General features: G+C 39.0%; 2 protein-coding genes across 4 annotated transcripts in view; one reads left to right on the top strand and one right to left on the bottom strand.

Annotated features, from left to right (window-relative positions):
- Positions 1–3847: 3847 nt before the first annotated feature.
- LOC128690221 (uncharacterized) lies at positions 3848–9347 on the top strand. Its single transcript, XM_053778789.2, has one exon. The coding sequence runs from the start codon at positions 4522–4524 to the stop codon at positions 9268–9270; it is 4749 nt and encodes a 1582-aa protein (XP_053634764.1). The 5' UTR covers positions 3848–4521; the 3' UTR covers positions 9271–9347.
- Positions 9348–15919: 6572 nt separating this feature from the next.
- Bap170 (Brahma associated protein 170kD) overlaps positions 15920–25230 on the bottom strand; it is a 160393-nt gene continuing 151082 nt past the window's right edge. For all 3 annotated transcript variants that reach the window (XM_053778790.2, XM_053778791.2, XM_053778792.2), the window contains 3 exons: positions 24096–24260; positions 23656–23744; positions 15920–16727 (listed from right to left, as the gene is read on the bottom strand). In XM_053778790.2, coding sequence (XP_053634765.2) covers positions 16610–16727; positions 23656–23744; positions 24096–24260 — 372 coding nt within the window. In that variant the 3' untranslated portion in view covers positions 15920–16609. The remainder of the gene's footprint in view (positions 16728–23655; positions 23745–24095; positions 24261–25230) is intronic.

Raw genomic sequence — 25230 nt, 5'->3', positions numbered from 1 at the left:
TCCCAGAGAGAGAAACAAATCGACACTGATGCTCAAGGTAGAGACAGAGCGAGACGTTCACACTCCAACAGCCCCACACCTTTCCCTTGGGTTAAAAGTAAACACAGCAAAGATAAGAAAAAAAAATGAAAATTCCCAGTCTGCCAGGCGAGCACTTGAAGATATTAAGAATGGAGTAAGCTTATATAGGCACAGGCACACGTAAGTACAATTATCATTCAAAATGTAAATTACCTAGGATAACCTCAAAAAATAAGTCATAGTGACTATTTCCATCGGGATCCTTGAGGAACCGGTGGCACTGTACCTCAAGACTCTGGTCTTGCTGTTATGACTGCCCATCCCCGCTCATGATTAGGGCATTTATCAAAGCGAATTTATTTCTTAAAGTGAAGACACTATAAATTTTCCTAAATTGCTAGACACAGTGACGAGCAGGACAGAATTACTTGGAGGGTCGGCCATGGCCTGGGGTCGTATATTGCTCACCCCTGTCTTGAAGATATGTTATCTCCAAGCTCACTGCTTATATTGGAGGACGGGCTGTCATATGGCACTGTCAGGGAATAACACGTCCGTCTTGTTTGTAATGCCAAGGGAGTTATTTGTGAGCGTGACGTCACGAGGCTATAGTGGTGTCAGTGGGGGCCCAAATACCATCACCTTGGCTGCCTCATTTATAATATGCTCTATTTATATCCACGTTATTAATTTGCATCGGTTGAACAGAGTGATTTTTATTAAATTTGATATATTCTTTTAATTAGCGGCAAACTGCCTGGACTCAGCAATATGCTTCTTGAAGCTGAGATTGCAGGAAAACTTTCTATAGTTGTTTTCTAGCGTCTACAACCTTGTTATAGTGCCTTTAAACCTCGTAGATCCAGGAAAGAATTGCTGATTTTAAAAAGCCCTGGGCCAGTAAGGACATTTAGCACCAACGAAAGCAACACACTATATCATTTGTATAATCAGGAGGAAACGATAAATCAGCAGGGGTAATATAGCACCTGGGGAAAAAGCAGCACACACAATATAACCTCACAAATTAAACCCCCGTCATTACGTACACACGAGGTCCCAACACCGATACAATAATAAACACCAGGATTTATAAGTATTAAGAACCTCCGCTACTACTAGTGATGTAAATGATTTAGAAAACCGACAAGTTGAATAATGAGACACTTGTGTAAGATTACCAGATGTTGGGTGTCTCTCACTACTACTTGTGCTGAATAATAATAATAATAATAATAATAATAATAATAATAATAATATCTATTTCTACAAGTACATATTCAAGGTATACAGGCCTAGCTGACATCAATAACATACTACTACATAGAAAGCCGCTTCTTATGCAGAGTATTTCGGGAAAATTAGGTCAATTTTGTCCTTAGGATGCGACCCTCACCAGTCCACTAACACCCAGGATGCGACCCTCACCAGTCCACTAACACCCAGGATGCGACCCTCATCAGTCCACTAACACCCAGGATGCGACCCTCATCAGTCCACTAACACCCAGGATGCGACCCACACCAGTCCACTAACACCCAGGATGCGACCCTCACCAGTCCACTAACACCCAGGTACCCATTTTACTGATGGGTGAATGCAGACAACCGGTGTAAAGAAACACGCCCAATGCCTACATCCTCGCCGGGAATCGAGCCCGGACCCTCACCGTGAGAAGCGAGAGCTTTAGCCACCAGGCCACGGGCCACAAAATAAAATTGCATGTTCATCTCACATGTTGTCACATTCTTTGTTCAGTTTCTCCAGATTTTAACTCTGGACGCCCGAGAACACTGCAGGTTTTTTTTTTTAACCTCACTGATTGTTCTTGATTTATTGATTGTGCTCCAAAACTTGTGTATTTCATGACAAATGGTGAGATGAAGACAACTGCTTGGTTGTGCCTTATCACACAGTAATATTCACACTGGTTGCTTTGGTGTGTTGGGTGTAAAACCTATCAATATTTGACTGCCAGTTTACCTTTTTATATTGACGTTCCAAAACATGATCTAAAAGTTGATAGTTTAGTTTTCCTGAACATTCCTTCAGAACTCAGGTTATTGATATGTCATCCAGCCATCTTATGTTTTTATATTTGTCCAGCAGTCGCTTCTCTACTTCCCTTTATTTGTTTCACATTTTAAATAGGTGAGTAAATACGTGAGTTTTCACCCGTGCTGTTATTCCTTTCCATTTTAAATACTATATATCTGAACACTGAGAAGTTAAATGCATTAAAAAAAGCACTAAACCAGCACGGCTTATGCAGCAGCTCATTTCAGACAAGATTTCAGTCCAAGATATAACAATAGTCTTTCAAAAAATAACAAGGTAAACATTAGTCAAGCAACTTACCAGGTCTCTTCTTGAACCGGGCTGCGGGGGGCGCTGACCCCCTGAAGCATCCTTCAGGTACGTCTCCTCCAGCTGGGGAATCCTGCCTAAGTCCTCTCAGTGGTGAACTTACCTATATGTGGCGGCAGGGATCGAGACACAGCTCCTGGCCCCGGTAGGAGTGGTGTGAATAAGCGAGAGCGACTACACAGTGGGAGTGAGATGACTCCCAGATACACAGTAGAAGTGACGTAACTCGAAGGTATTTAATATCATGTCAAAATTGAGTTGACGAAGCTGCACAAAATACCATACAGACACAAGCAGCTGATGAATCTCGGGCCAAGTGTATGGTTATAATGTGGTTGTTTTCTGGCTGCTGTTTCAGCAACGCTGTCTTCAACTACCCTGTAATGGCTCGTCTATCATTACTGCCCCACTCACGTGCCCTTGCTGGGGTCGTCACTGCCAGAATATAAGAAGTATTTGCCAATACAGCTGTCAAGCCTAGTTCACACATCATACACATCTTTAAAGATAGGCTTTATTATTATTGTTGTTATTATATTCTTCATAAGAACATAAGAATGGAGGAATACTGCAGAAGGCCTACTGGCCCATACAAGGCAGGTCCTTATTCATGGGGTCATGCAGCGCCTGGGAAAGCAGTTTTGTGATGGGTGTGGTAGCCAAATTATTTTTCAAGGCTAGAGCCTGACCTGTAGCGTAGCCGCTATATGATTTTTTTTTTTTCAAATTTCTTTAGCTCGTAATCCAGCTGAAATAAACTATTGTAATAGAAAATGCGAAGTATGAGATTAAAATACACTGTATTTTATAAAACAATTTTGATTACGTAATTATGTATTTTAATTTATTAAGATGAGCTCCAACTCCTGGACCCTTCCTTCCCTTACCATCTTGTTGATGGACGTGATTTAATTGTGATATATATATATATATATATATATATATATATATATATATATATATATATATATATATATATATATATATATATATATATATATATATATATATGCAAAACAACCACTCTGAAATTATTATTATTATAATCAAAAAGAAGCGCTAAGCCAACCACTCTGAAAGAATAGAGAAATTCCAAGCGCTTTCGTGACTACTCACATTATCAGTGTGAGTAGTCACGAAAGCGCTTGGAATTTCTCTATTCTTTCAGAGTGGTTGTTTTGCATATTCTGAAATCACCTGTTTACTGTGATCTTATTGCATATATATATATATATATATATATATATATATATATATATATATATATATATATATATATATATATATATATATATATATATATATATATATATGTATATATATATATGGAGTGCGCACGCACTTATTAGGGTATGAACGTGATAGAGGGGTATGGGTATGAAAAGTTGCGTGCCCCATATGACGTGTGGCTGGAGTTGGCATCATGGCATGATCTTGAGCAGTGGTGTGAGTGCTCGAGTGGGAGATGGAGGCGCATCATTCCCTTGGCCTCACCTGTACCCACACTGACCTCAGAGTGCACGTGAACACTTGCATTGGTGGAAGAATTCATCACTAGGTTGCAATACGTCATATTAAGACGCACAAACCATGATCTCCCTGCAAGGATATTCTCCGAAAATGTAAACAAAGTAACTTGAACATTATGTAAGACAAGACCTCCATCATAATGTTTGTTCTTAACTCAGTCAGAGATAACAGTCTCCTTAAACATCTTAGTCTTCAGATTACAAATCTAAGATCTTGGACAAAGGAGGAAATAACGTGTCGTACCATCTGTGGAGGTAAAGAGATGGTCGAGAGTGAAGGGAAGGGGCACAAAGGCTCTTATGAACCCCCTTTCTTAGTACCATCTAGTGACAGATCTTCGGAGAGAGTTACCATGGGACGTCAGAAGAGATTCTAACACCGCTGACCAGATACAAATCTGGCGGCACTAGTAATACCACACACATTCCTACACGCGACATCCGCACCACCTACATTACCGGGGACGACAGTAATCACCCACAGGCAAAACCATCTTCTTCAGATGTGGACAGCAAGCCTTCACTGACATCGGTGACAGCATTGACCAGTGATCCTCTGCTTCAACACCCGGCTGCCTTGCTACTTCCCTCCCCGTGCAAAGTGATGTCTAGGTCTACGACTCCATCCAGCGGCAGCATCTCTCCGGAGGTGTTTTTCGACGCCCCTGACACTCCACTTCTCAACACACTCATCCCAGACGCACTCGATGTTCCCAATACACTGCCTCTCAACACAGTCAACTCAAACTCATTCAACACCGACGAATTCCATGAGTGCTTGGAGGACACTCAGGACTCGCGAGTGGATGAAGGCAATATAAATGGTGATAAAGCCAAGGTTAAAGATGACATAGCTGTCACGGACGCTCACACGAGTTATGGTGTCAAGAGCTCAGTGTATCCGTGGAAAAATGGAGATAATAACACTGTGGCGGAACACATGGAAGAAACAGTGAACGGTGACAGTGATGGAAATATGTGTTGTGAATCTGTACAGAAATTGGACTTTTTGGCAGAATACAAACATAATGTAAATGCATTAAAAATTGACAATGACCTTAAGAACAAAAACATCAGTTCAAATTATAGTGCTCATGACGCCCTGCTCAATGAAAATAGGAAAGTAGTAATAAATGTGGGTAAACAGTGTGATGCAATTTGTGAAAGTAGGCTTATTGAAGTGGGAAATGTGGAATCAACACAGAATGTTTCATCAAATCAGACAAGGACCTGTGGGTGTAGCTGGGAAAACAGTACATCTTCAGCTGCAGAGGAGTGCCATAATACACATTATGGTGGTGATGTATCAGAAACTGGAAGTGAGGCAGCAAGTCAGCTGCAGGTGGTATCAATCTCACTCGCCCCTGACACTGGCCACACCACCAGTGACGACCACTTCAGCATTAAACCCACCAAAAGTGTCGTCCCTGTATCGCTGCCACGCTATCCCAAGGCAAGATCATCCTGGTGCACCGCACAGACGCAGCTATCCAATATCGCCACAGCACAGAGCTCAGCTCTTTGTTTCCTTGACCACAGAGACACACAGTTAATAAATGAGTATCATAGTTCAGTGGTGGGTCATAGTCAAACACCAGTAGCTGAATACTCAGAAAACTTCCAATTATCTCATGGCTTTCGAAGTGTGTGCCGCAATGAAGCTGACGAGACGACAGCCTCACGCCTCTATCTCTTTCCTGAGTTTGTGCCAGTACAAAAAATACCGGGGAGTAACTTGCGGGAGGAAACTAGGAAGATTGTGATGATGCTGGACAACGATAAAGCATGCAAAATTCCAAGACCCAGTTTAGGTCTGCAGGACAGAGTACGAAACTTAGTGCAACAATCTGTCAAGAAGCACGCTACCTATATTAAAGGACCAAGATTCTGCAGCACCGTTGTTAAGAGCATCGTCAAACAGTCTCAAGCCAGACTCCAGGGTCGCAGAGATTCGTTTCAGGACTTTATACAGAGACGCAAGGAGCAGGCTACCCAGAGATTATTTGCTAAACCATTGCCTTGTTATGGAAGTATTGCCACGAGTTCCTACACAACTTCAGGGCCAAAAAATGACGGTGCCAGTGATATCAAAAGTGTTAGCTGCACTGATGATCCAGGGGCGGTGTATTACAATAAAAGGGATATAGATACAAGCACAAGTGCAGGTAAAGCTAGCATCACAACATTTGTTGGAGATGAGATGACAGCTCAGATAAACAAAAAAAGTCTTTGTAAGCACATCTTACAAGACAATGAAGGTGTTAAAAGTCAATCGCTGGTCAGTAATGAAGTGCCTATAAATTATTATGGCACAAATATTACAAGTCTTGATAAAGCTGTAGAGCCTCAGACAGAAAAACTACGATCAAACAACCCAGATGTTTTGCAGAGGAACACAAACATTTTCAGAGACTCAAGCTTGCTGTTAGAAACCAAGAACCAAGCCTTCAATTCGTCCGTGCCAGCAGCACCAACAATTCAAGTTAATATTGCAAACCCTATTTCTGAAAATATTTTCGGTATCATTCATCCGACGAATGCTTCGCAAACAGAAAAATATAATAATGTTGACATCAAATGTCAAAGAGACTACAGAGGAAATAAAGAGGCTGATGCAAACGTCAGTGGAGGAAACAGCAAAGTGGAATTGCAGAATAACGCCGTGACACCGTATACCATGTTTGACTACCGTAATCGCCCTATGGAAAGTTCCTCTTCTACAAACCACCCCACTTTAAACAGAAACGCGGATGAGATGCTTGATGAAAGCATACATTCACTCAGAGTTGCCACAAAAAGTTACAACACTGCTCATCTACAGGCACATGTTGCCTCACTAAGTAAAGCTTCTTTGACATCAAGAAATCAATTTCCCAAAGTTCAGAAGGATGAGAATAATTGTCAGAACCCTTACGTGTGGGGAGAGGCTAGAAAAGTGAGCTATCCTAGCCATTTGCCTACACCAGTTTCCCTGCAAGGACAATGTTATCTGGCCAGAGCTCCGAATATGGTAAAAAAATCCCAAAACGCATCATCGCTATCATTACAGGAACAGAAACAATTTGCAGAAACCGATAAGTTGTCTGTAGATTACACACGCGAATCTATTGACACCAATGAAAGTTCAAAGTTGACAAGGAAAAAGGTATATATGGGGGAAACAAGTTTAGTAAAAGAGGAATCATTACGTACTCTGCAGCCCTGGACATTCATAGATGACATTACCAAGCTTAAAACTGGTAATCTGTTGGCTCGATGTGGTGGTATTAGGTCCCAAATGCATCCCATCTCGTCTGCTTCCAAGCATCCTCAGTCCCCAGTGTCCACTACTGGACGGCAGCGAACTCTGGCTACAATACAAAATAAAAAAGAGAAATTATTTAATGATAAAAGTGATATCATTATTGATAAACACTTTATTCCTTCAAAGAATGAAAAAGGAAACACTGATGAGCATCTTCCTCTTCCAGATAATGAATATAACACTGATGGGCACTCTTTTCTAAATAACGTACAAAATTGCATTAACGAGCATCCCCCCCATTCACAGAAAGGACAAGGAAGCGTTGATAAGCACCCTCTTTTTCCAAATAGAAAAATTAGCAGTGAAGCACGTACTCTTTTTCCTTCAAATAGTCGACAAAATAGCATCGAAGATCAGAGTTCTCTCTCTTCAAATAATCAACAAAATAGTTCTGATGAGCATCCTTCTCTTCCTTCAAATAATCGACAAGGTAGCATTGATGAGTGCGGTCCTCTGAATAATGAAGATAGCATCAACGAACATTTGTATTCTCAACAAAAAAGTCGACAAAGCAACACTAAAAATCTGACAATTGTATCTAAAAATTGCCACAAGAAGAGCATAGATGATAGAGATTTCAGTCAGGAAAATGATCCTAACACTGGTCAAAATGTTACAAATGATCTGGCAATATTTCAACAAGACACATGTCGTAGCAGAACGAACAGCAGTCAAAGAGGCAGCAGACAAAGTGGCATTAATTGCAACAGAAACAAAAGCATCAATATTAATTCTGGCAGTACACGTGATAGTAACAATGCTCGTAATTTCTGTGGCTCTAGATCTGGTAGCAGAGTCAGCTTTGGTCAGGACTTGTTGAGAAAATGCCTGGAGGTTGCTGTTGAAAAATACAGCAATTACGAATGGGAAGAGAACCAGATAGAGCAGACAGGTGCAGTAGAGAAACAGTTGTCGAATGAAGAGCTAAATAAGTCCTTAAGTAATGCAGTGTGCTCCCATGATGCTGAGAAGGCAAGATCATTGTTGGAAATAGGTGCCGATGCAAATGTGAGCTGCGGTCATTTGCCAGCGCTGCTGCGGGCAGCAAATGACGGAGCACTCTACGTTGTGCAGGCTTTGCTGGCCGCAGGAGCAGACATAGATGCACGATGCGACCAGGGTAATAGTGCACTGCACGTGGCAGCACGTGGCGGACATAGTGAGGTGGCCTTACAGCTAGTGCACAGTGGCGCTTTTGTGGATGCTATAAACCGCTCAAGTGTGACACCATTGCAGATGGCACTTGCTCATGGACATCTTGAGGTAGCCCGCACGCTTCTCCGCCTCAATGCTGATATCTTTCTTCCTAATAAAATTGGCGAAACTTCTTATGAAATGATGAAGCATTTAGGCTACTTGGGGTTGTGTGAATGTCCTCGCGAGGTGCGCAGAGACTCGGCACCAGGCACCCGAGTAGAGCAACCCTCGATGGAAATTCCGGTGACAGTAAAGATGATACTAGGCGTGGAAAATGGGTGTCCGGTGACTGTAGAGACATGTTTGACTGAGGGTGCCCCACCAAATGCAGTAGTGCCCTTGGCACTTCACTGGCCAGCGCAGGCTACCGTCCTGCACCGTGCTGCTCATCATGGTCATGACCTCATTGTGCGGCTGTTGCTGGCCGCAGGCGCAGAGGTTAACAGACAGGATGTGGTGGGCAATACGCCACTCCATGCCGCTGCCCAGGCAGGCCACAATCGTGTAGTGAAGATATTGTTAAAACATGGGGCACTTCAGGAAGCCACCTCACGGTCAGGCATGACACCTTTGCACAGAGCCGCATCCAAAGGCAAAGAACTCACCTGTAATCTGTTAGTGAGGCGGGGCAGCAGCCTCCAGGCTCAGGACACTGCTGGTCGCACTCCTGCTGACTGGGCCAGAAAGAGGGGCTTTAAACTCCTGGCCAGGAAATTGTTATACCGTCGTAAAAGTAGTGGTACCTTGTTGGGTGACTGTGAGCGTCATTACTACATGAACCACCTCAAGCAGTTACATGAAGCAGCACTGAAAGAGGCACAACACACAAACATTGTGGATTGTCAAGAATAAAATTGTAAAAGATATTAATTATTATTATATTATAATTATTATTATAATTACAAGAGAGTGCTAAATCTTAAAACTTCATGATTATAATAAGACAGTAACTTGAGCTTCGTATTTTTAATGCCCTTTGCAATATGTTGCGATGAGAGTGGATCCCTCCCTGGCCAAGTTCCAGGATGTTAACATTGTCACTATTTATAAAGTTCTGGTTAGAGGCAAAGCTGCAACTAGTGAATGGAGGGCTGAGTCACCTCCACTCCTGGCTCTGAATAATATACACGGGTTTAGCGCTTCAAATATATCAAGTGTATTATTACAGTATAATCAGGGGTAAGTGCTAAACCCCTAGGGAGGTCATACAGCATATGGGGAATAGGATGTAGTCACGTTTGCTCTAAGGAAGGGAAGGGCCGATTCACTTCCCTGAAGCAAAGACTCACTGGTATTAGGATACCTCCATTGTGGGGTGCTTCAGATATTTCAAGTTAAATACATTCATTCTGTCCATCTACCTCCAGTACAATTAATCTGCTCTGCATGGTAGTCAAATTTTTTAATGCATTTCCTTGCATATTAATGTCACTTAATTTATGAAACTGTTAAGTTGTGAAAGCTAGTCCTTAAGAGTCCTCTTGAAGGGTCGCTTCCCTAAGTGTTATATGACCCCTACAGGTATTGCACTCTTCCCTGAATGTATTTAATCTTAGTTTGCTGTCCAGGTGTATTCCCAAGAATTTACTCTCGCCATCACTGTCGACTGGTATATTGTTATTCCTTTCAAGTTGTGTGTTTAGTGTTGAGTGCAACTGAATCAGCATTTGAAGTGACAAAAGCTGTGTCATCTGCAAACAAATTTGGTTTAAGTCCCTGTGAGGTATTTGGAAAGATTATTGATGTAGATAAGGAATATTATTAAAATCAAAACTAAGCGCTAAAGTAAATATGGAATAGCAGAGGGGCCCAGATTATTATTATTATAATCAAGGGGAAGCGCTAAACCCGGAGGATTATACAGCGCCTGGGGGGGGGGGGATGTGGAAGGCATTCAGGCTTAATTCGGGGAACTGGAGCACAGATCCAATTTCCTAAATCAAGAGCCCCTCACCAACATCAAGGAACCTTCCTTGAGGGGAGAGGGGCCCAGAACACTACCTTGATCAGTCAGGTTGTTGAAGAATTCATTAATGGTCACATACTGATGTCTGTCCCTCAAGATTTCATGTACGAGAGGGCGTGTCCTCTTAGTTCTTATGTTCTAATTGGAGTAACAGGATGTTGTGGTTTACTGTATCAAAAGCTTTTTTAGGTCGATAAAGAGGCTCATTATTTATTTTCATAAAGGAATAGACTGACCCAAGCATTTTTATTCCATCATCGGTACTTTATCCCACCCAGAATCCAAACTGACAAGTTAAGGATAGAGCGTTTGGCTGTGAAGTCATATAGTATTATTACATTCATGGGGGCACTAAACCCTTTGGGGTAATATAGTGCTTGGGAGAATGGGTGGTAATCAGGTTTGATTCAAGGAAGGGAAGCATAGGTCCATATGAAATCGTGTGTTTGTTTATATATTATTTTTCAAAATTATTATTATAATCAGAAAGTATTTTTCCAAGAATATAGACAGTGGCAAGTTTGATTACTATTATTATTATAATCAAGGGGGAAGCGCTAAACCCGTAGGATTATACAGCACCTGGGAAGGGGGAATGTGGAAGGCATTCAGGCTTAATTCGGGGAACTGGAGCACAGATCCAATTCTCTAAATCAAGAGCCCCTCACCAACATCAAGGAACCTTCCCTGAGGGGAGTGGCAAGTTTGAAATTGGTCTTTAATTACTGACTTCTGTTGGGTCCACTTTTTATAGATTGGTGTAACTCTTGCTAACTTTATTATGGTATCACTTGATTTATTGACCAAAGACATAATAATTGGTGACAATACATGAGATTTGTTCATGAATGGTAGTACATTATTTATTATAATCAAGGGGAAGCGCTAAATAATGGTAGTACATATGCTGTTCTGCTTTATTTTTTCAGCAACAATTGCAGAGGTAACCCAAGTTGAAGTAGTCTAGGGTAAGTACATTATTATTATAATCAAAAAGAAGCGCTCAACCTACAAGGGTCATGAGGGTAAGTACAAGGAGCTTGGATGGTTATCATTGAAGTAATCTCTAACTTGGGCAGTAGTAGTCTGTAATGTTATTGGCTAGATTTGTACTGTATTATTATATAATAATAATCATAAGTAAGCACTAAACCCACAAGGGTCATACACCATGTGCCACTGAACAGAGATTATTATTATTATAATCAAAAAGAAGTGCTAAGCCACAAGGGCTATACAGCCACTGAACAGAGACCCTTGGCCCCTGCAAAAAAAAAAAAAAAAAAGATTCAAAGTATTGGTTTTCAGGCTCATCAGTACTATTCAACACTTAGGGCTACTTACTTTCCTCTTCCATCACCTCAGTGTGGTGATCCAGAGGTACCACGTGCTGCATCCTGGGTTCCTGCTTAGCATCACAGATCTTCAATTTATCTGCATTGATACACTATCTTTGTATGACAGGGTAACTTAAACAAAACTGTACCTAACAATAATTATCCTTATAATAAAGTAGGAAATTATTATTACAATCATGGAGAAGCACTAAATCCATAGGATTATATAGGGCCTGTGGGGGATATGGAAGGTATTCAGGCTTAACTCAGGGAACTGGAGCACAAATCTGTTTCCCTAGATCAAGAGCCCCTCAACAGCATCAAGGAACCTTCCTTGAGGGGTATAAAATTTATGTATCATTTCATTAGTGTTTACTCGTGAAAATACACTTACGATTGTGCTATACAACAGACATCAGAATAAAAAATCTTTTATAAAACATCATATACAAGAAGATTCCTGATTCAAAGCAGCATTTTGTGGCCCAGTCTCAGACCAGGCCAACTAAATTAGAAAGGAAATGTTATATAGACAGTAAGACAATCAATTATTTTTCATGCTGGGGAAGGAGTGGGAGTGCCAAACTTGCAGTGGTGGGGATTATTATTATAATCAAGGGGGAAGCGCTAAACCCGGAGGATTATACAGCGCCTGGAGGGGGGGAGGGATGTGGAAGGCATTCAGGCTTAATTCGGGGAACTGGAGCACAGATCTAATTCCCTAAATCAAGAGCCCCTCACCAACATCAAGGAACCTTCCTTGAGGGGCAGTGGTGGGGAATGGGAGGCAACTTTAATTCAAGGAAATAGAGGACATTATTATAATCAAAGCCAAGTGCTAAACCACCAGGGTCATACAGCACTGTAGGGTAGAGGTTGTAAGGGGAGTTTAAACAAATGTGTATTTCTCTTATTTTTTCTGTAGATATATGGCATTTTGACCTTTCTATATTTTAAATGCTGCTCTATATTTATTTTTTTATTTTCATGTAGTAGGTAGTATCAGCTGTTGATTCAGTTTAGTTCAGTGTTCAGTAATCCTACCACAGAAGTGGCAGGACTGTGTGGTACTACTCTGGTGGCCTTCTCAACCCTCAAACACAACAGCAACAGCTGCTATGCCAATATCTACATATACACCAACATATTCAACAATTGTATAAAAGTGGCTAAGGTAGGTAAATGTGCAATTACAGAATACAGTAATTATGGGTAATCAGCAAGTCAGTACATAACATTTCCCACTACGCCTCTAATACTACAATTTTTATTTTTAGAAAGTCTGACATCTGTAGCATCACTAGTACTACTCTTGAGTGCCATAATTAATATTCAGACAAAATGGAGCAATGAAAAGACTGAAAATCAATTGAACAAGACATGCCTCAGTAGGCAGATGTACAGTCCTATTGGCTGTATTGGAGGTTCATCAAAAGCAAGATTAGGTCTCCCAGTTGAAGACAATGGACTTACCTGCAGGCAGAGATGCAGAGGGAAAAAAATGTCCCATGGAGTGTTCTAGCCAGACTTGGCATGTTATCTGTAAGGCTTATTTTCTCCCATATTTATTACATGCTACAGCTTTCAATACCATTTTTTCCTGTTCATTGTGGTAATAGCAAACAAAATTTCACTAGTGTTACATTGAGGTGCAACATGAACGTGTGTTATGCAAACGTCTCTTGTATTTCAGTTATGGTTAATGAAAGGCAGTGATTTCTTGAACAGGGCAGTGATTATAAAAAGGGTTAGGAGGCAGGAGCCAAAGGCAAGGGCAGAGGAAGTGGGTAAGGTAAGGTTAAGGTCATAAATTATTATTATAATCAAAAAGAAGCGCTAAGCCACAAGGGCTATACAGCTAAGGTCATAAAGAAACAGGGATGACTGAAATGAAGGAATAATGCTAACCACCCACAGAATGAGAGAATTATGTAAGCACTAAACCCAGAAGGATCTGGATACAAGATAATCAGGTTCACTCCAAATGTCAGCTCCAATTTCTTAGATCAAGAGCCATTCACCAGCATCAAGCTCCTCCCCCACTCCATTTCCAGTGAATGGCTCAAAATGGCCAGAAAAGAACTGCAGAATATTTGCTGTACAGCATTTGTTTAACGTATGTTTAAAAGAGCTCCATGGGGAAGTGGAACAGAATTCTTCCTCCGTAAGCCATGCGTGTTGTAAGAGGCAACTAAAATGCCAGGAGCAAGGGGCTAGTAACCCCTTCTCCCGTATAAATTACTAAATTTAAAAAGAGAAACTTTCGTTTTTCTTTTTGGGCCACCCTGCCTTGGTGGGATACGGCCGGTTTGTTGAAAAAAAAAAAAAAAAAAAATGTTTGAAAGAAGGGAACATTGAAAAGAAGTGGTCCTTTACTTTCAAGGATATGTAAATCTGATATGATTCTGTGACCCAGTTAAATAGTGGTGTATGTACACGTCTGGAAAGACACTTAGGGGAAAGTGAAGTTAAACATGCTTTCTTTTTTCAAGGCCACTCAACCCTAAGTGTGAAATGTTAAATAAAAAAAAAATTGATGAAATTCAAGGCAATAAATCATGATGCAGTAGTCAAACCACCAAATTCATGGGAGGGTCATCACAAATTATGTTACTATAATGAGTTTGATTTAAAAGTGGGCTCATTTTGTTTCAAGAGGCCATATCTCATTAAATACTGCTCTACCTTCATTAATCATATCCACAAAACTAATTGAGAAACTTGGATGGTTAAATCTAATGAGCACATTTTTAACTCCTACAGTTGTTACATTGGTTGTACAGCAAAAGAAAATGTATTCTGCATTAAACATGCAAGTAATCTAAGCTATTCATGAGACACCCTTCAGTTAGTTAGATAACTGAAGCTCATTAATTTGGGGGTTTGAAAAGAGCCATATATTGAATTATGATTTTTTTTTAATAGAGATCTATTGAATTATTCTTTTACCCCTTTTATCTGTATTTCTTTGCATACACTTATTGAAGCTTTATGTTATTCACTTTATTTTGACCATGATTAATGGGATAAATGAGAAAGCAATGAAGTCTTCATGATTCATTGATGAAAACTTACATTAACATTTACAATATTTTATTAGAAAAAAAATAATGATAATGTTTGGCGAGTTGTTTTAACAGAAGACACAGCTCAGTGCATCAGGAAAGTAAAGTTTGATAAAGAAATGTTCATCTGGGAATGATACAAAAGTGTAGCATGAAATATCTGCTGCTGCCATGCTCATTGCAAGTTGTCAGCACCATTCAAAAAGCTGTATACATTGCACAACCATTGGTCAGATACCATTACAGTGGTGTAGTAACAAAGGAGATAATGATTGGACGACTCCTAGTTTGTGCCCACACTTTCATGTCCACCTGACACCTAATGGTACTACTAAGAGTCAAGTTTGTGAAACAGCCACCAGATGCAACACGCGCACGCGCGCGCACACACACACACACACACACACATTCGCAAGCATGCACTCAAATACGCCTAGCCATTTATGTGCAAATAATCCCCAAATTCAGAACTTCTACCAAGATCATGACAGCAGCAGCGGTAACATTGGCTGGACACAAGCTTGTCATTGTAAAGCTTTAAACTATTTACTATAAAGTGGGGTCTAGCACAGCTTCTTGTGATACCAGCAGTCCTGTCCCAACTTTAAGAGAACATTGACCAGTAGAACAATAATCTGTGAAGTGTGACTCAGGTACGGAGTTTTAATTTTCATATGAGGACTATAGTAATCTAGAAATATACATTTTTCCTTTCATCTAATTCCATTCATAACTGTTATGATGCACAGAGTATATGCTTCTTGTATAATAGAAATTATTCTTAAAAATCATTATTTACTGCCCAGTATTTACATCATACATGTCAAACTGGTAAAAAATAATATACTATCTATAATTCTACAAATAATGATAGAAAATAGAATTAGTTTTCCGTGTAGCGTTGAAGTTTTCTTTAAAAAAAAATTATATATTTGGTATCACAACTTTTTTTCCTTTCAATATATTTTTTTAAATAGGTCCTCATCTGTACAATATACAAAACCCCCATTTACATCTCTGGACCTTGTGCTGGCACCCGGCACCAATACCCTCAGCTGCCTCTCAAGCATGTGTACTGGAGGAAATTTGTCTTTAACTTGCTTTTAGCAGAAAAAGTGGTTTAAACTACAATCTACATGTACAGAATTTATTTTCTTTATACACTGTGTACAAAATTTACAAAACTGTGCTTACAGATCCACTTCCTTGCTAAATTTGTCATAAAAGAGCTTAATTTAGCAATATGAGATTACTCATTAAAATATAATGACCCTTTAAAGTAGCATTTACACAGCATTCAGACAATATCTACATAAGCTCTCAAACTTAAAAAATTAAATGTGCTAATTAAAAAATAAATAGTAAAAATTATACCACAGACTTGAACCTTGAGTTCTATACAATGATAGGTTTTTATATCTAAATGCAAAAGTCTAACATAAGGAATGAAAAAACTACAAGGCAGGTCTCCAACAAGCAAAGACTTTATCTTCCACCTAGTCACTGGCACAATATAAATACCACTCACTAATGTTCTCAATCATTCTCATTTCATGTCAATACTTAAATAATTGCACTATTTATGTGTCCAAATTCATGGACCTGATATATTACAATCTAGTGTACCATCACACATGGAGAATTAAAGAGTTCACAAAATGTACTATGGACAGCATAGAACACTTCAATTGGCCCTCAAATAATGTGTACATGATGCCACTTTTAAGTACCATCCCAGGATCAGGAATATCAGGGAGGTAATTTTACCCTATTATGAGAGGATTCCAATGTCACTATGTTCCCTTTGTGAAAACCTCACTAGACTACAGATTTTGGTGGTCAGGAAGTCGAATGTCGTAAAGGATCTGTGCAACTGTTCGTGAAGACTCCATTGTACTGAGTGCTACATTTGCTAGCTCAGACTCGTATGCTCGTAGTAATCTGCAAGTAAAATGCCACATTTAAAAAACATTCAATGATTTATGCACCTAATATCTTCCAGAATGAGGGACAGAGAAAGGAGGTACAACAGGGGGAAAGGGGGATGGGAAGTTTCACATATTTACCTTGATTGGTAAATCTGTGAAATATATTTTCATTTTTATTTGTAGGCTTCACTAATGCTTACTTTTCAACACATCAACCATTTTCTAGCAAAGGTATGGTGACCGAGAGAGAAACATTTACCACCACTTACTTCATAGCTGTTTTTTCTACAACTGCAAAGGCATAATTAAAATGATCAATAAACTGTAACGGCCCCATCTATCCTACAAAGTACAGGAACAGTAGATCCCACCTGCCTTTCTCCTTTCTTTCTTCCTACATCATATTTGCGCAACAAACATTCGCGAATTTTCAAGATTTGTGAAGGTCTTGATCCCCTAACCCTCGCGAATGTAGAGGGCCTCCTGTATATTGTATGATTCGCCTATCTTTCATTGACCCATAGTCTTACACATCCACTCTAGTATTTTTATTATTATTATTATTACTCATTGCAAGGGCTTAAACCTACAGAAAACATAGTGCATGGGAAATGGGAGATAAACAAGATTGGTTCACATAAGGGCAGGGTAACTAATTCCTTGGTTCAAGGCACTTCCACTGAAGGAACAACCACTATCAAATATCTAAATACTACATCTTCCTTTTAGTCCCCCCTCTTCAATAAATTCCAATCTTTCACTAACTAGACTTCTTACACTAATCACCTTGCTCCTTTCTGTATTTACTTTTACTTTTCTTATTTTGTCCACCATTCAAAACCATTACATGCTAAATTCAAGTGAGTCAATTAGGTCATAAATACATAAAATACAGTACAGGAAGGCCCCGCTTTACGGCGTTTCACTTTATGGCGTTCCGCTAATACGGTCATTTCAAATTATGACCAAAACTCGCTATACGGCTCCCCCCACCTGACTTTCTAATACGGTCACCGCGCCCCACCTTGTTTGTTTACATTCTTCGTGAGCTCAGTAAGCACTAAGTCTCTCCATTTTGTCTGGAAACTCCAAAATTTCAAATGTTTTTAAAAGTTATTTCATATTTTATATATACTCTGATAATTATACTTATGTATACCTGTACTTAAATAAACTTACATACTGTGCTGGCATGCAGGTACACATTAAAATCAGTAAGAGTGTCTTATGTCTCCAGACGTCATATTAGTAATGATAATAATAATCATCGTCTCATTTAAATGTCGTATATTACGTTAAATACACATTTTCATTAATCCATCTATGATATTTTTTCAAAATTATATAATAAACACGATACATAACATAAAAAGATGATAAATACACCCCCACAATAGAATAAATAAACATAAATATGAGATGTGGTAGCAGACGACTTGCACAAGTGACGCCATATTAGAAATGCTAATAATAATAATAATCACCGAGTCTTATTAAATGTTGTATATTACGTTAATATACACATTTTCATTAATCCATCCATGATATTTTTTCAAAATTATATAATAAACACGATACATAACATAAAAAGATGATAAATACACCCAACATGTAGAGAGAATGGACATGTAGAGAGAATGGAGCGAAACAGAATGACTTCAAGAGTGTATCAGTCTGTAGTGGAAGGAAGGCGGGGTAGGGGTCGGCCTAGGAAGGGTTGGAGGGAGGGGGTAAAGGAGGTTTTGTGTGCGAGGGGCTTGGACTTCCAGCAGGCATGCGTGAGCGTGTTTGATAGGAGTGAATGGAGACAAATGGTTTTTAATACTTGACGTGCTGTTGGAGTGTGAGCAAAGTAACATTTATGAAGGGATTCAGGGAAACCGGCAGGCCGGACTTGAGTCCTGGAGATGGGAAGTACAGTGCCTGCACTCTGAAGGAGGGGTGTTAATGTTGCAGTTTAAAAACTGTAGTGTAAAGCACCCTTCTGGCAAGACAGTGATGGAGTGAATGATGGTGAAAGTTTTTCTTTTTCGGGCCACCCTGCCTTGGTGGGAATCGGCCGGTGTGATAATAAAATAAAAAATGAGATGTCATAGCCAGATAACTTGTACAAGTGATGCCAAGAAAAACATTTTCTCTAATCTAACATAAGAGAAAATGTGTTACTGGGGGTAACTGTAGAAAATTATTCCTTTCGTATGTAAGTTTATTCAGGTATACACAAATACAGTTACATAGATTATCATACATAACATATGTGTAGAGAACCTAGGATAACCCAAAAAAGTCAGAGTGACTTATTTCCATTGCCTTCACTCAGAGCATCATTTCTTCTTAAAATGATGTTACATGAGAATGGGAGTGTTCTTCTTTATTTATTCTACTATATCAATGTAGAGACAACCTGTACACAATGTAACTTGTACACAAACCAGACGCGTACACTTCATTTAGAAAACTTACCTTCGCCTGGTTTGTTTACATAACTCTGCGCCTGTCCCCTCTCATGCACTCATTCTTTCTCTCTCATTTATTCGTTTTATCTCATTTACTTACTCCTGACCCTACATTAAGACTACAAATATTTTAAGGTAAGTAATGAGTGAACTGTATATACATTTTATCGCTCTGGGATGCTTAAATATCATGGAATATACAGTATGTGTGGGTGGGTTGGCCTGGTATGGTAGCCTGGCTGACTACCATACATACCACACTTGATTTCTTATAATAAATACTACTCATCTCACCCTAGATTAAGACTACAAATATTTTAACCCTTTCAGGGTCCGTCCCGTAGATCTACGGCTTTACGTTCAGGGTCCAAACCGTAGATCTACGCCATGAGCTCAGCTCACTCTGATAAACTGTGAGTGGTACATTTGGGCCTAGATATGAGAGAATACATCTATATGGTATGTGTGCACCACATAAAACAGATCCTGCAGCACACTGTGTATAATGAGAAAAAAAATGAAATCATGATTTTTTGATTAAAACAGCAACTTTGCAGTGTTTTTTCGTATGTTTTTATAGATGTATTTGCGATTTCTTGGTCTCATTTGATAGAATGGAAGACATATTACAGAAATAGAGATGATTTTGATTGGTTTTAGCATTGGAAATGGCTTGAAACTGAGCTCAAAGTAGCAGAAATGTTAAATTTTTGCCGATATTCAAGAGTAAACAAACGACCTCACACATCTAATACACGTCAGCTGGTGGGTCTAATATACATTCACAAATATGGTGATGATATTTATACAATTATTACAGTATTGCATAACAGTAAATCTTTTATTTTTTGGTGTGAATAAAAATTCATTATGTGAATAAAAAATCAAAATGGAATTTATTTGTAAAGCCTCAAAACATAACTAATGAACAGAGGAAATGTTAGTTTAGTGCTAGGAATGCCTACATTGTTCATTCTGGACCCTATTTTGAAATTGGAATATTTGGAACTTTGTGTTAAATTGGCCAAATTAACAATTTCCGATCACTTTATTTTGTAGTTGAAACAGTTGACTTGGCGATTTCTTGTGCTCAATCGATAGAATAGAAGTAATACTAGTGAAATAGCTAAGAATTTGGTTGATTGGAATAATGTAATTGGCCTAAAATGGGAGTCAAAGTCGGCAAAATCGCCGATTCGTAAACATCGCTGACACATCAAAATTCGCGAGAGCATAATTTCGTCAATTTTCCACCAAATTTCGTACTTTTTGTTTTATTACCTTCACAAAAAGATTCTCTACGATTTCATAAGAAAAAATAACAAATTTTTTTTTTTAAAATTCTTGGACACTGGTGCGTGACTCCAGATTTGGGCCTTGGACCCTGAAAGGGTTAAGGTAAGTAATGAGTAAACTGTATATCCATTTTATCACTCTGGGATGCTTAAATGTAATAGAATAATATGTGGCCTGGTATGGTAGCCCGGCTGACTACCATACATACCACACTTGATTTCTTACAATAAATACTACTTGTCTCACCCTAGATTAAGACTATAAATATTTTAAGGTAAGTAATGAGTGCACTATGTGTGTATTGTACTTTTTATTGTTTTTTGATGCCTGGTTCTATTGCTAACTTAACCCTTTCAGGGTCCAAGGCCCAAATCTGGAGTCACGCACCAGTGTCCAAGAATTTTCCAAAAAAAAATTTGTTATTTTTTCTTATGAAATCGTAGAGAATATTTTTGTGAAGGTAATAAAACAAAAAGTACGAAATTTGGTGGAAAATTGACGAAATTATGCTCTCGCGAATTTTGATGTGTCAGCGATATTTACGAATCGGCGATTTTGCCGACTTTGACTCCCATTTTAGGCCAATTACATAATTCCAATCAACCAAATTCTTAGCTATTTCACTAGTATTACTTCTATTCTATCGATTGAGCACAAGAAATCGCCAAGTCAACTGTTTCAACTACAAAATAAAGTGATCGGAAATTGTTAATTTGGCCAATTTAACACAAAGTTCAAAATATTCCAATTTCAAAATAGGGTCCAGAATGAACAATGTAGGCATTCCTGGCACTAAACTAACATTTCCTCTGTTCATTAGTTATGTTTTGAGGCTTTACAAATAAATTCCATTTTGATTTTTATTCACATAATGAATTTTTATTCACACCAAAAAATAGAAGATTTACTGTTATGCAATACTGTAATAATTGTATAAATATCATCACCATATTTGTGAATGTATATTAGACCCACCAGCTGACGTGTATTAGACGTGTGAGGTAGTTTGTTTACTCTTGAAAATCGGCAAAAATTTAACATTTCTGCTACTTTGAGCTCAGTTTCAAGCCATTTCCAGTACTAAAACCAATCAAAATCATCTCTATTTCTGTAATATGTCTTCCATTCTATCAAATGAGACCAAGAAATCGCAAATACAACTATAAAAAACATACGAAAAAACACTGCAAAGTTGCTGTTTTAATCGAAAAATCATGATTTCATTTTTTTTCTCTCATTATACACAGTGTGCTGCAGGATCTGTTTTATGTGGTGCACACATACCACATAGATGTATTCTCTCATATCTAGGCCCAAATGTACCACTCACAGTTTATCAGAGTGAGCTGAGCTCATGGCGTAGATCTACGGTTTGGACCCTGAACGTAAAGCCGTAGATCTACGGGACGGACCCTGAAAGGGTTAATATATGTTAGTGTAAACTTGTTATCTAGTGTTTGTATGCATTTGTAAGTGGAAAAAAAGGGTGTTCCACTTTACGGCGGTAGCCTGGAACCTAACCAGCCGTATAAGTGGGGCCTACCTGTATATTTAATGGGTTTTATAGGTTCAGAGATAATTCCCTCACTCTAGATGTACAATATTTGAATCTATATAATGAAAGGCTATGGGATTTTTTTTTTTAATTCAAATCGTTATGTGGGTACTGCCTGCACTTATACAGTGGACCCCCGGTTAACGATTTTAATCCGTGCAAGAGGGCTCATCGTTATGCGAAATAATCGTTATGCGAATGAATTTTCCCCATAAGAAATAATGGAAATAAAATTAATCCGTGCAAGACGCCCAAAAGTATGAAAAAAATTTTTTTTTACCACATGAAATGTTAATTTTAATACACACAAACTGAAAAAGGCATGCACAATTACATGACACTTACTTTTATTGAAGATCTGGTGATGATTGATGGGATGGGAGGAGGGGAGAGCATTATCTTCTTACTGTTTAGAAGGGGAATCCCCTTCCATTAGGACTTGAGGTAGCAAGTCCTTTTCTGGGGTTACTTCCCTTCTTCTTTTAATGCCACTAGGACCAGCTTGAGAGTCACTGGACCTCTGTCGCACAACAAATCTGTCCATAGAGCTCTGTACCTCCCGTTCCTTCAAGACTTTCCTAAAATGGGCCATAACATTGTCATTGAAATAGTCACAAGCACGGCTTGCAACAGCTGTGTCAGGGTGATTTTCATCTATAAAGGTTTGCAGTTCAACCCACTCTGCACACATTTCCTTAATCTTTGAAGTAGGCACAATGGATTCCACAACTGGCATAGGCTTCTCAGGGTTAGCCCCAAACCCTTCAAAATCTTTCTTAATTTCCATACTAATTCTCACCCTTTTTACCACAGGGTTGGCACTAGAAGCTTTCTTGGGGCCCATGGTCACTTATTTTCCAGAAACAGCACCGAAAATACTGTAATAATACGAAATATTCCGAGTGTATGCTTGGATGTTACCGCGGAGGCTGGCTGGTAAACAATGGGACGGAGCGGCACATGTGAGGCTGGCTGAGGGCACATTGGACGCGTCTCGGACGAAAATCGGTATGCGGGTTTTTAATCGGTATGCGCGGCAAAAATTTTGCGATAAAAGTAATCGTTATGCGGAAAAATCGCTATGCGATGCCATCGTTATGCGGGGGTCCACTGTACTGGCCATCTACAGGATACGAAAAATGTGAACATCAGGTACACAGAAGTACCGTACAGTATATTTAACCATTATTTACATTTTGATTTACTTGTATGGAAAAATACTTTGATGGTTTTAGTATGTATAATTTGGATATGGAAACAGTAACAATTTTACACAATCCTGAATTGCGACAAAAGAATTAGGGTGCAGCTTACACGAGGCATTTGGCAGCAAAAAATGAATAAGTGCCACCATGGCCAAAATCCAGGTTAGTGACTGAATCTATTCCTTAATGTTTTGTTTACTGGAATTTGTAGATATTGTCTTTTGGATCTTTAAGTTAGGCTCGCAAAGATAACTTGAGCTTCATACCTCCGATATCCCCAGTGTGTGTGCAAGAGTTATTTACAATAGGCAAAGTGAGGTAATTCTATTTTCTATTGTGTTAACTTATTTAACTGTTGTTTTCAATGATTGTCACTCAAACAGTAGTAGTGAAACTGAAAGCAGTAGGAAATATATTCAGCATACTTACTTTTTCCCTGTATTAGAATATATGACTAGGTTTCTAAGGATCAAAGCGGCAGTTAAGCGAATACTTTTTGTAACAGGCCCTTCCTTTTCCTGTAAAGAAATAAAAATAGTAATGAGTATATAATCTAGTAAACATTTATATTATGAATTTTTAAGCTAATTTTGCTATTCTGACAGGGAGACTGCCGACTTGTTAAAAAAAAAATAAATAAAAAATAAATATAAACTATATCACCAATTAAAATGAAACCCATTTCTGATCGCAGGGCAATTAAGACTGGTAAGACCAGTGACAATAAGACAGTGACAAGGCATAATAGTGAAATAAAACTGGTAATGTTAAGTCTGGTAACAAGACAAGGTAACATTAAAAAAGCTCAAAATTTAAATGTATCACTGTCAGGAAACATGCATACAACATTTAAGTGAAAGGCTACTTACCACCGCATCTCTCTGATTTATGACTTCAAGAGCATGTCTCTTGATGGCATGAAATGCTGCATTCGGCGCATACCCTGGATGTGGCGGTGGTGTCTGAGGGATTGGGATATCCGTCTTCCCTGTCGTTGCTAACTGTGACCGTCTCACTGCCAGAATCTGTAGGAGCTGCAAGATTCTTAAATCAATAACAGGAAAACAGAGGTTAAAATAGAGGTGCTATGAACCTAGAGAAAGCACATGATTAAATTAGCATTTATTCAAGACTGTGAGACATGGTGAACATACATGGCATTTATTATATTTACGCAGCACCAAACTTGTAGCAAGTTGTGCTGTGCCTGGGAACTGGAGGTGATCAGGTCCAATCTGATCAAGATCCTTTCACAAACATCAAGGTACCCCTTTGGAGCATGAAAATGTTTTCTTTTTTGTTTCCAATGACAGGGCCATTCAACATTGTGAGTATATATGAAGAAAGAGTATAAGAATTGATGCTATTCGTTACTGGTTTGATAATTTTTTTTTTTTAAACATGTTGGCCGTCTCCCACTGAGGCAGGGTGATCCAAACAAGAAAAACACTTTCATCATTCACACATAATTACTGTCTTTGCAAAGGAGCCCAGATATGACAGTTTACATGCCACCACAAGCAGCCAATATCTCAAACCCCTGTTTTAAAGTGCAGGCACTGTATTTCCCACCACCAGGACTCAAGTCCAACTAACCGGCTTCCCTAAATCCCTTCACAAAATATTACCCTGCTCACACTCCAACAGCATGTCGGGTTTGATAATACTGTACAGGAGAATAATAATATTGTTCAATGTATGGATGTTAAGGCTAGAGTATTAAAGATGGGTATGAAATTAAGGAATGACACAAAAAATTGGTTTACGTTATGATACGTGGTAACAAGTTCTGCTGAGAGAAAGAAAAAATGATAGTTGAAAGTTACAACTGGGAAAGGATGTCCAAAAATTACGGCAACTTTAAGTACAGTTGTGTATCATTTTTGTACTAGTTTACCTACATGTGCCTTCTCCAAAGCACTCTAAAGATACAGTACAATATATTAATGGTTGGTTTCAGAGCCCAGATGCTGTGCAGTTTCAGAGCTGCTGACTGGTCCCGAT

Source organism: Cherax quadricarinatus, chromosome 32, assembly GCF_038502225.1.
Source record: "Cherax quadricarinatus isolate ZL_2023a chromosome 32, ASM3850222v1, whole genome shotgun sequence".
NCBI classification, from domain to species: domain Eukaryota; kingdom Metazoa; phylum Arthropoda; class Malacostraca; order Decapoda; family Parastacidae; genus Cherax; species Cherax quadricarinatus.
Note: the sequence above shows the minus strand (reverse complement) of the source record. Positions and strands in the feature narration are given on the sequence as shown.

Bases quoted from the DNA above. Each gene is read 5' to 3' on its own strand.
- LOC128690221 (XM_053778789.2), top strand. From the start codon at position 4,522: ATGTCTAGGTCTACGACTCCATCCAGCGGCAGCATCTCTCCGGAGGTG.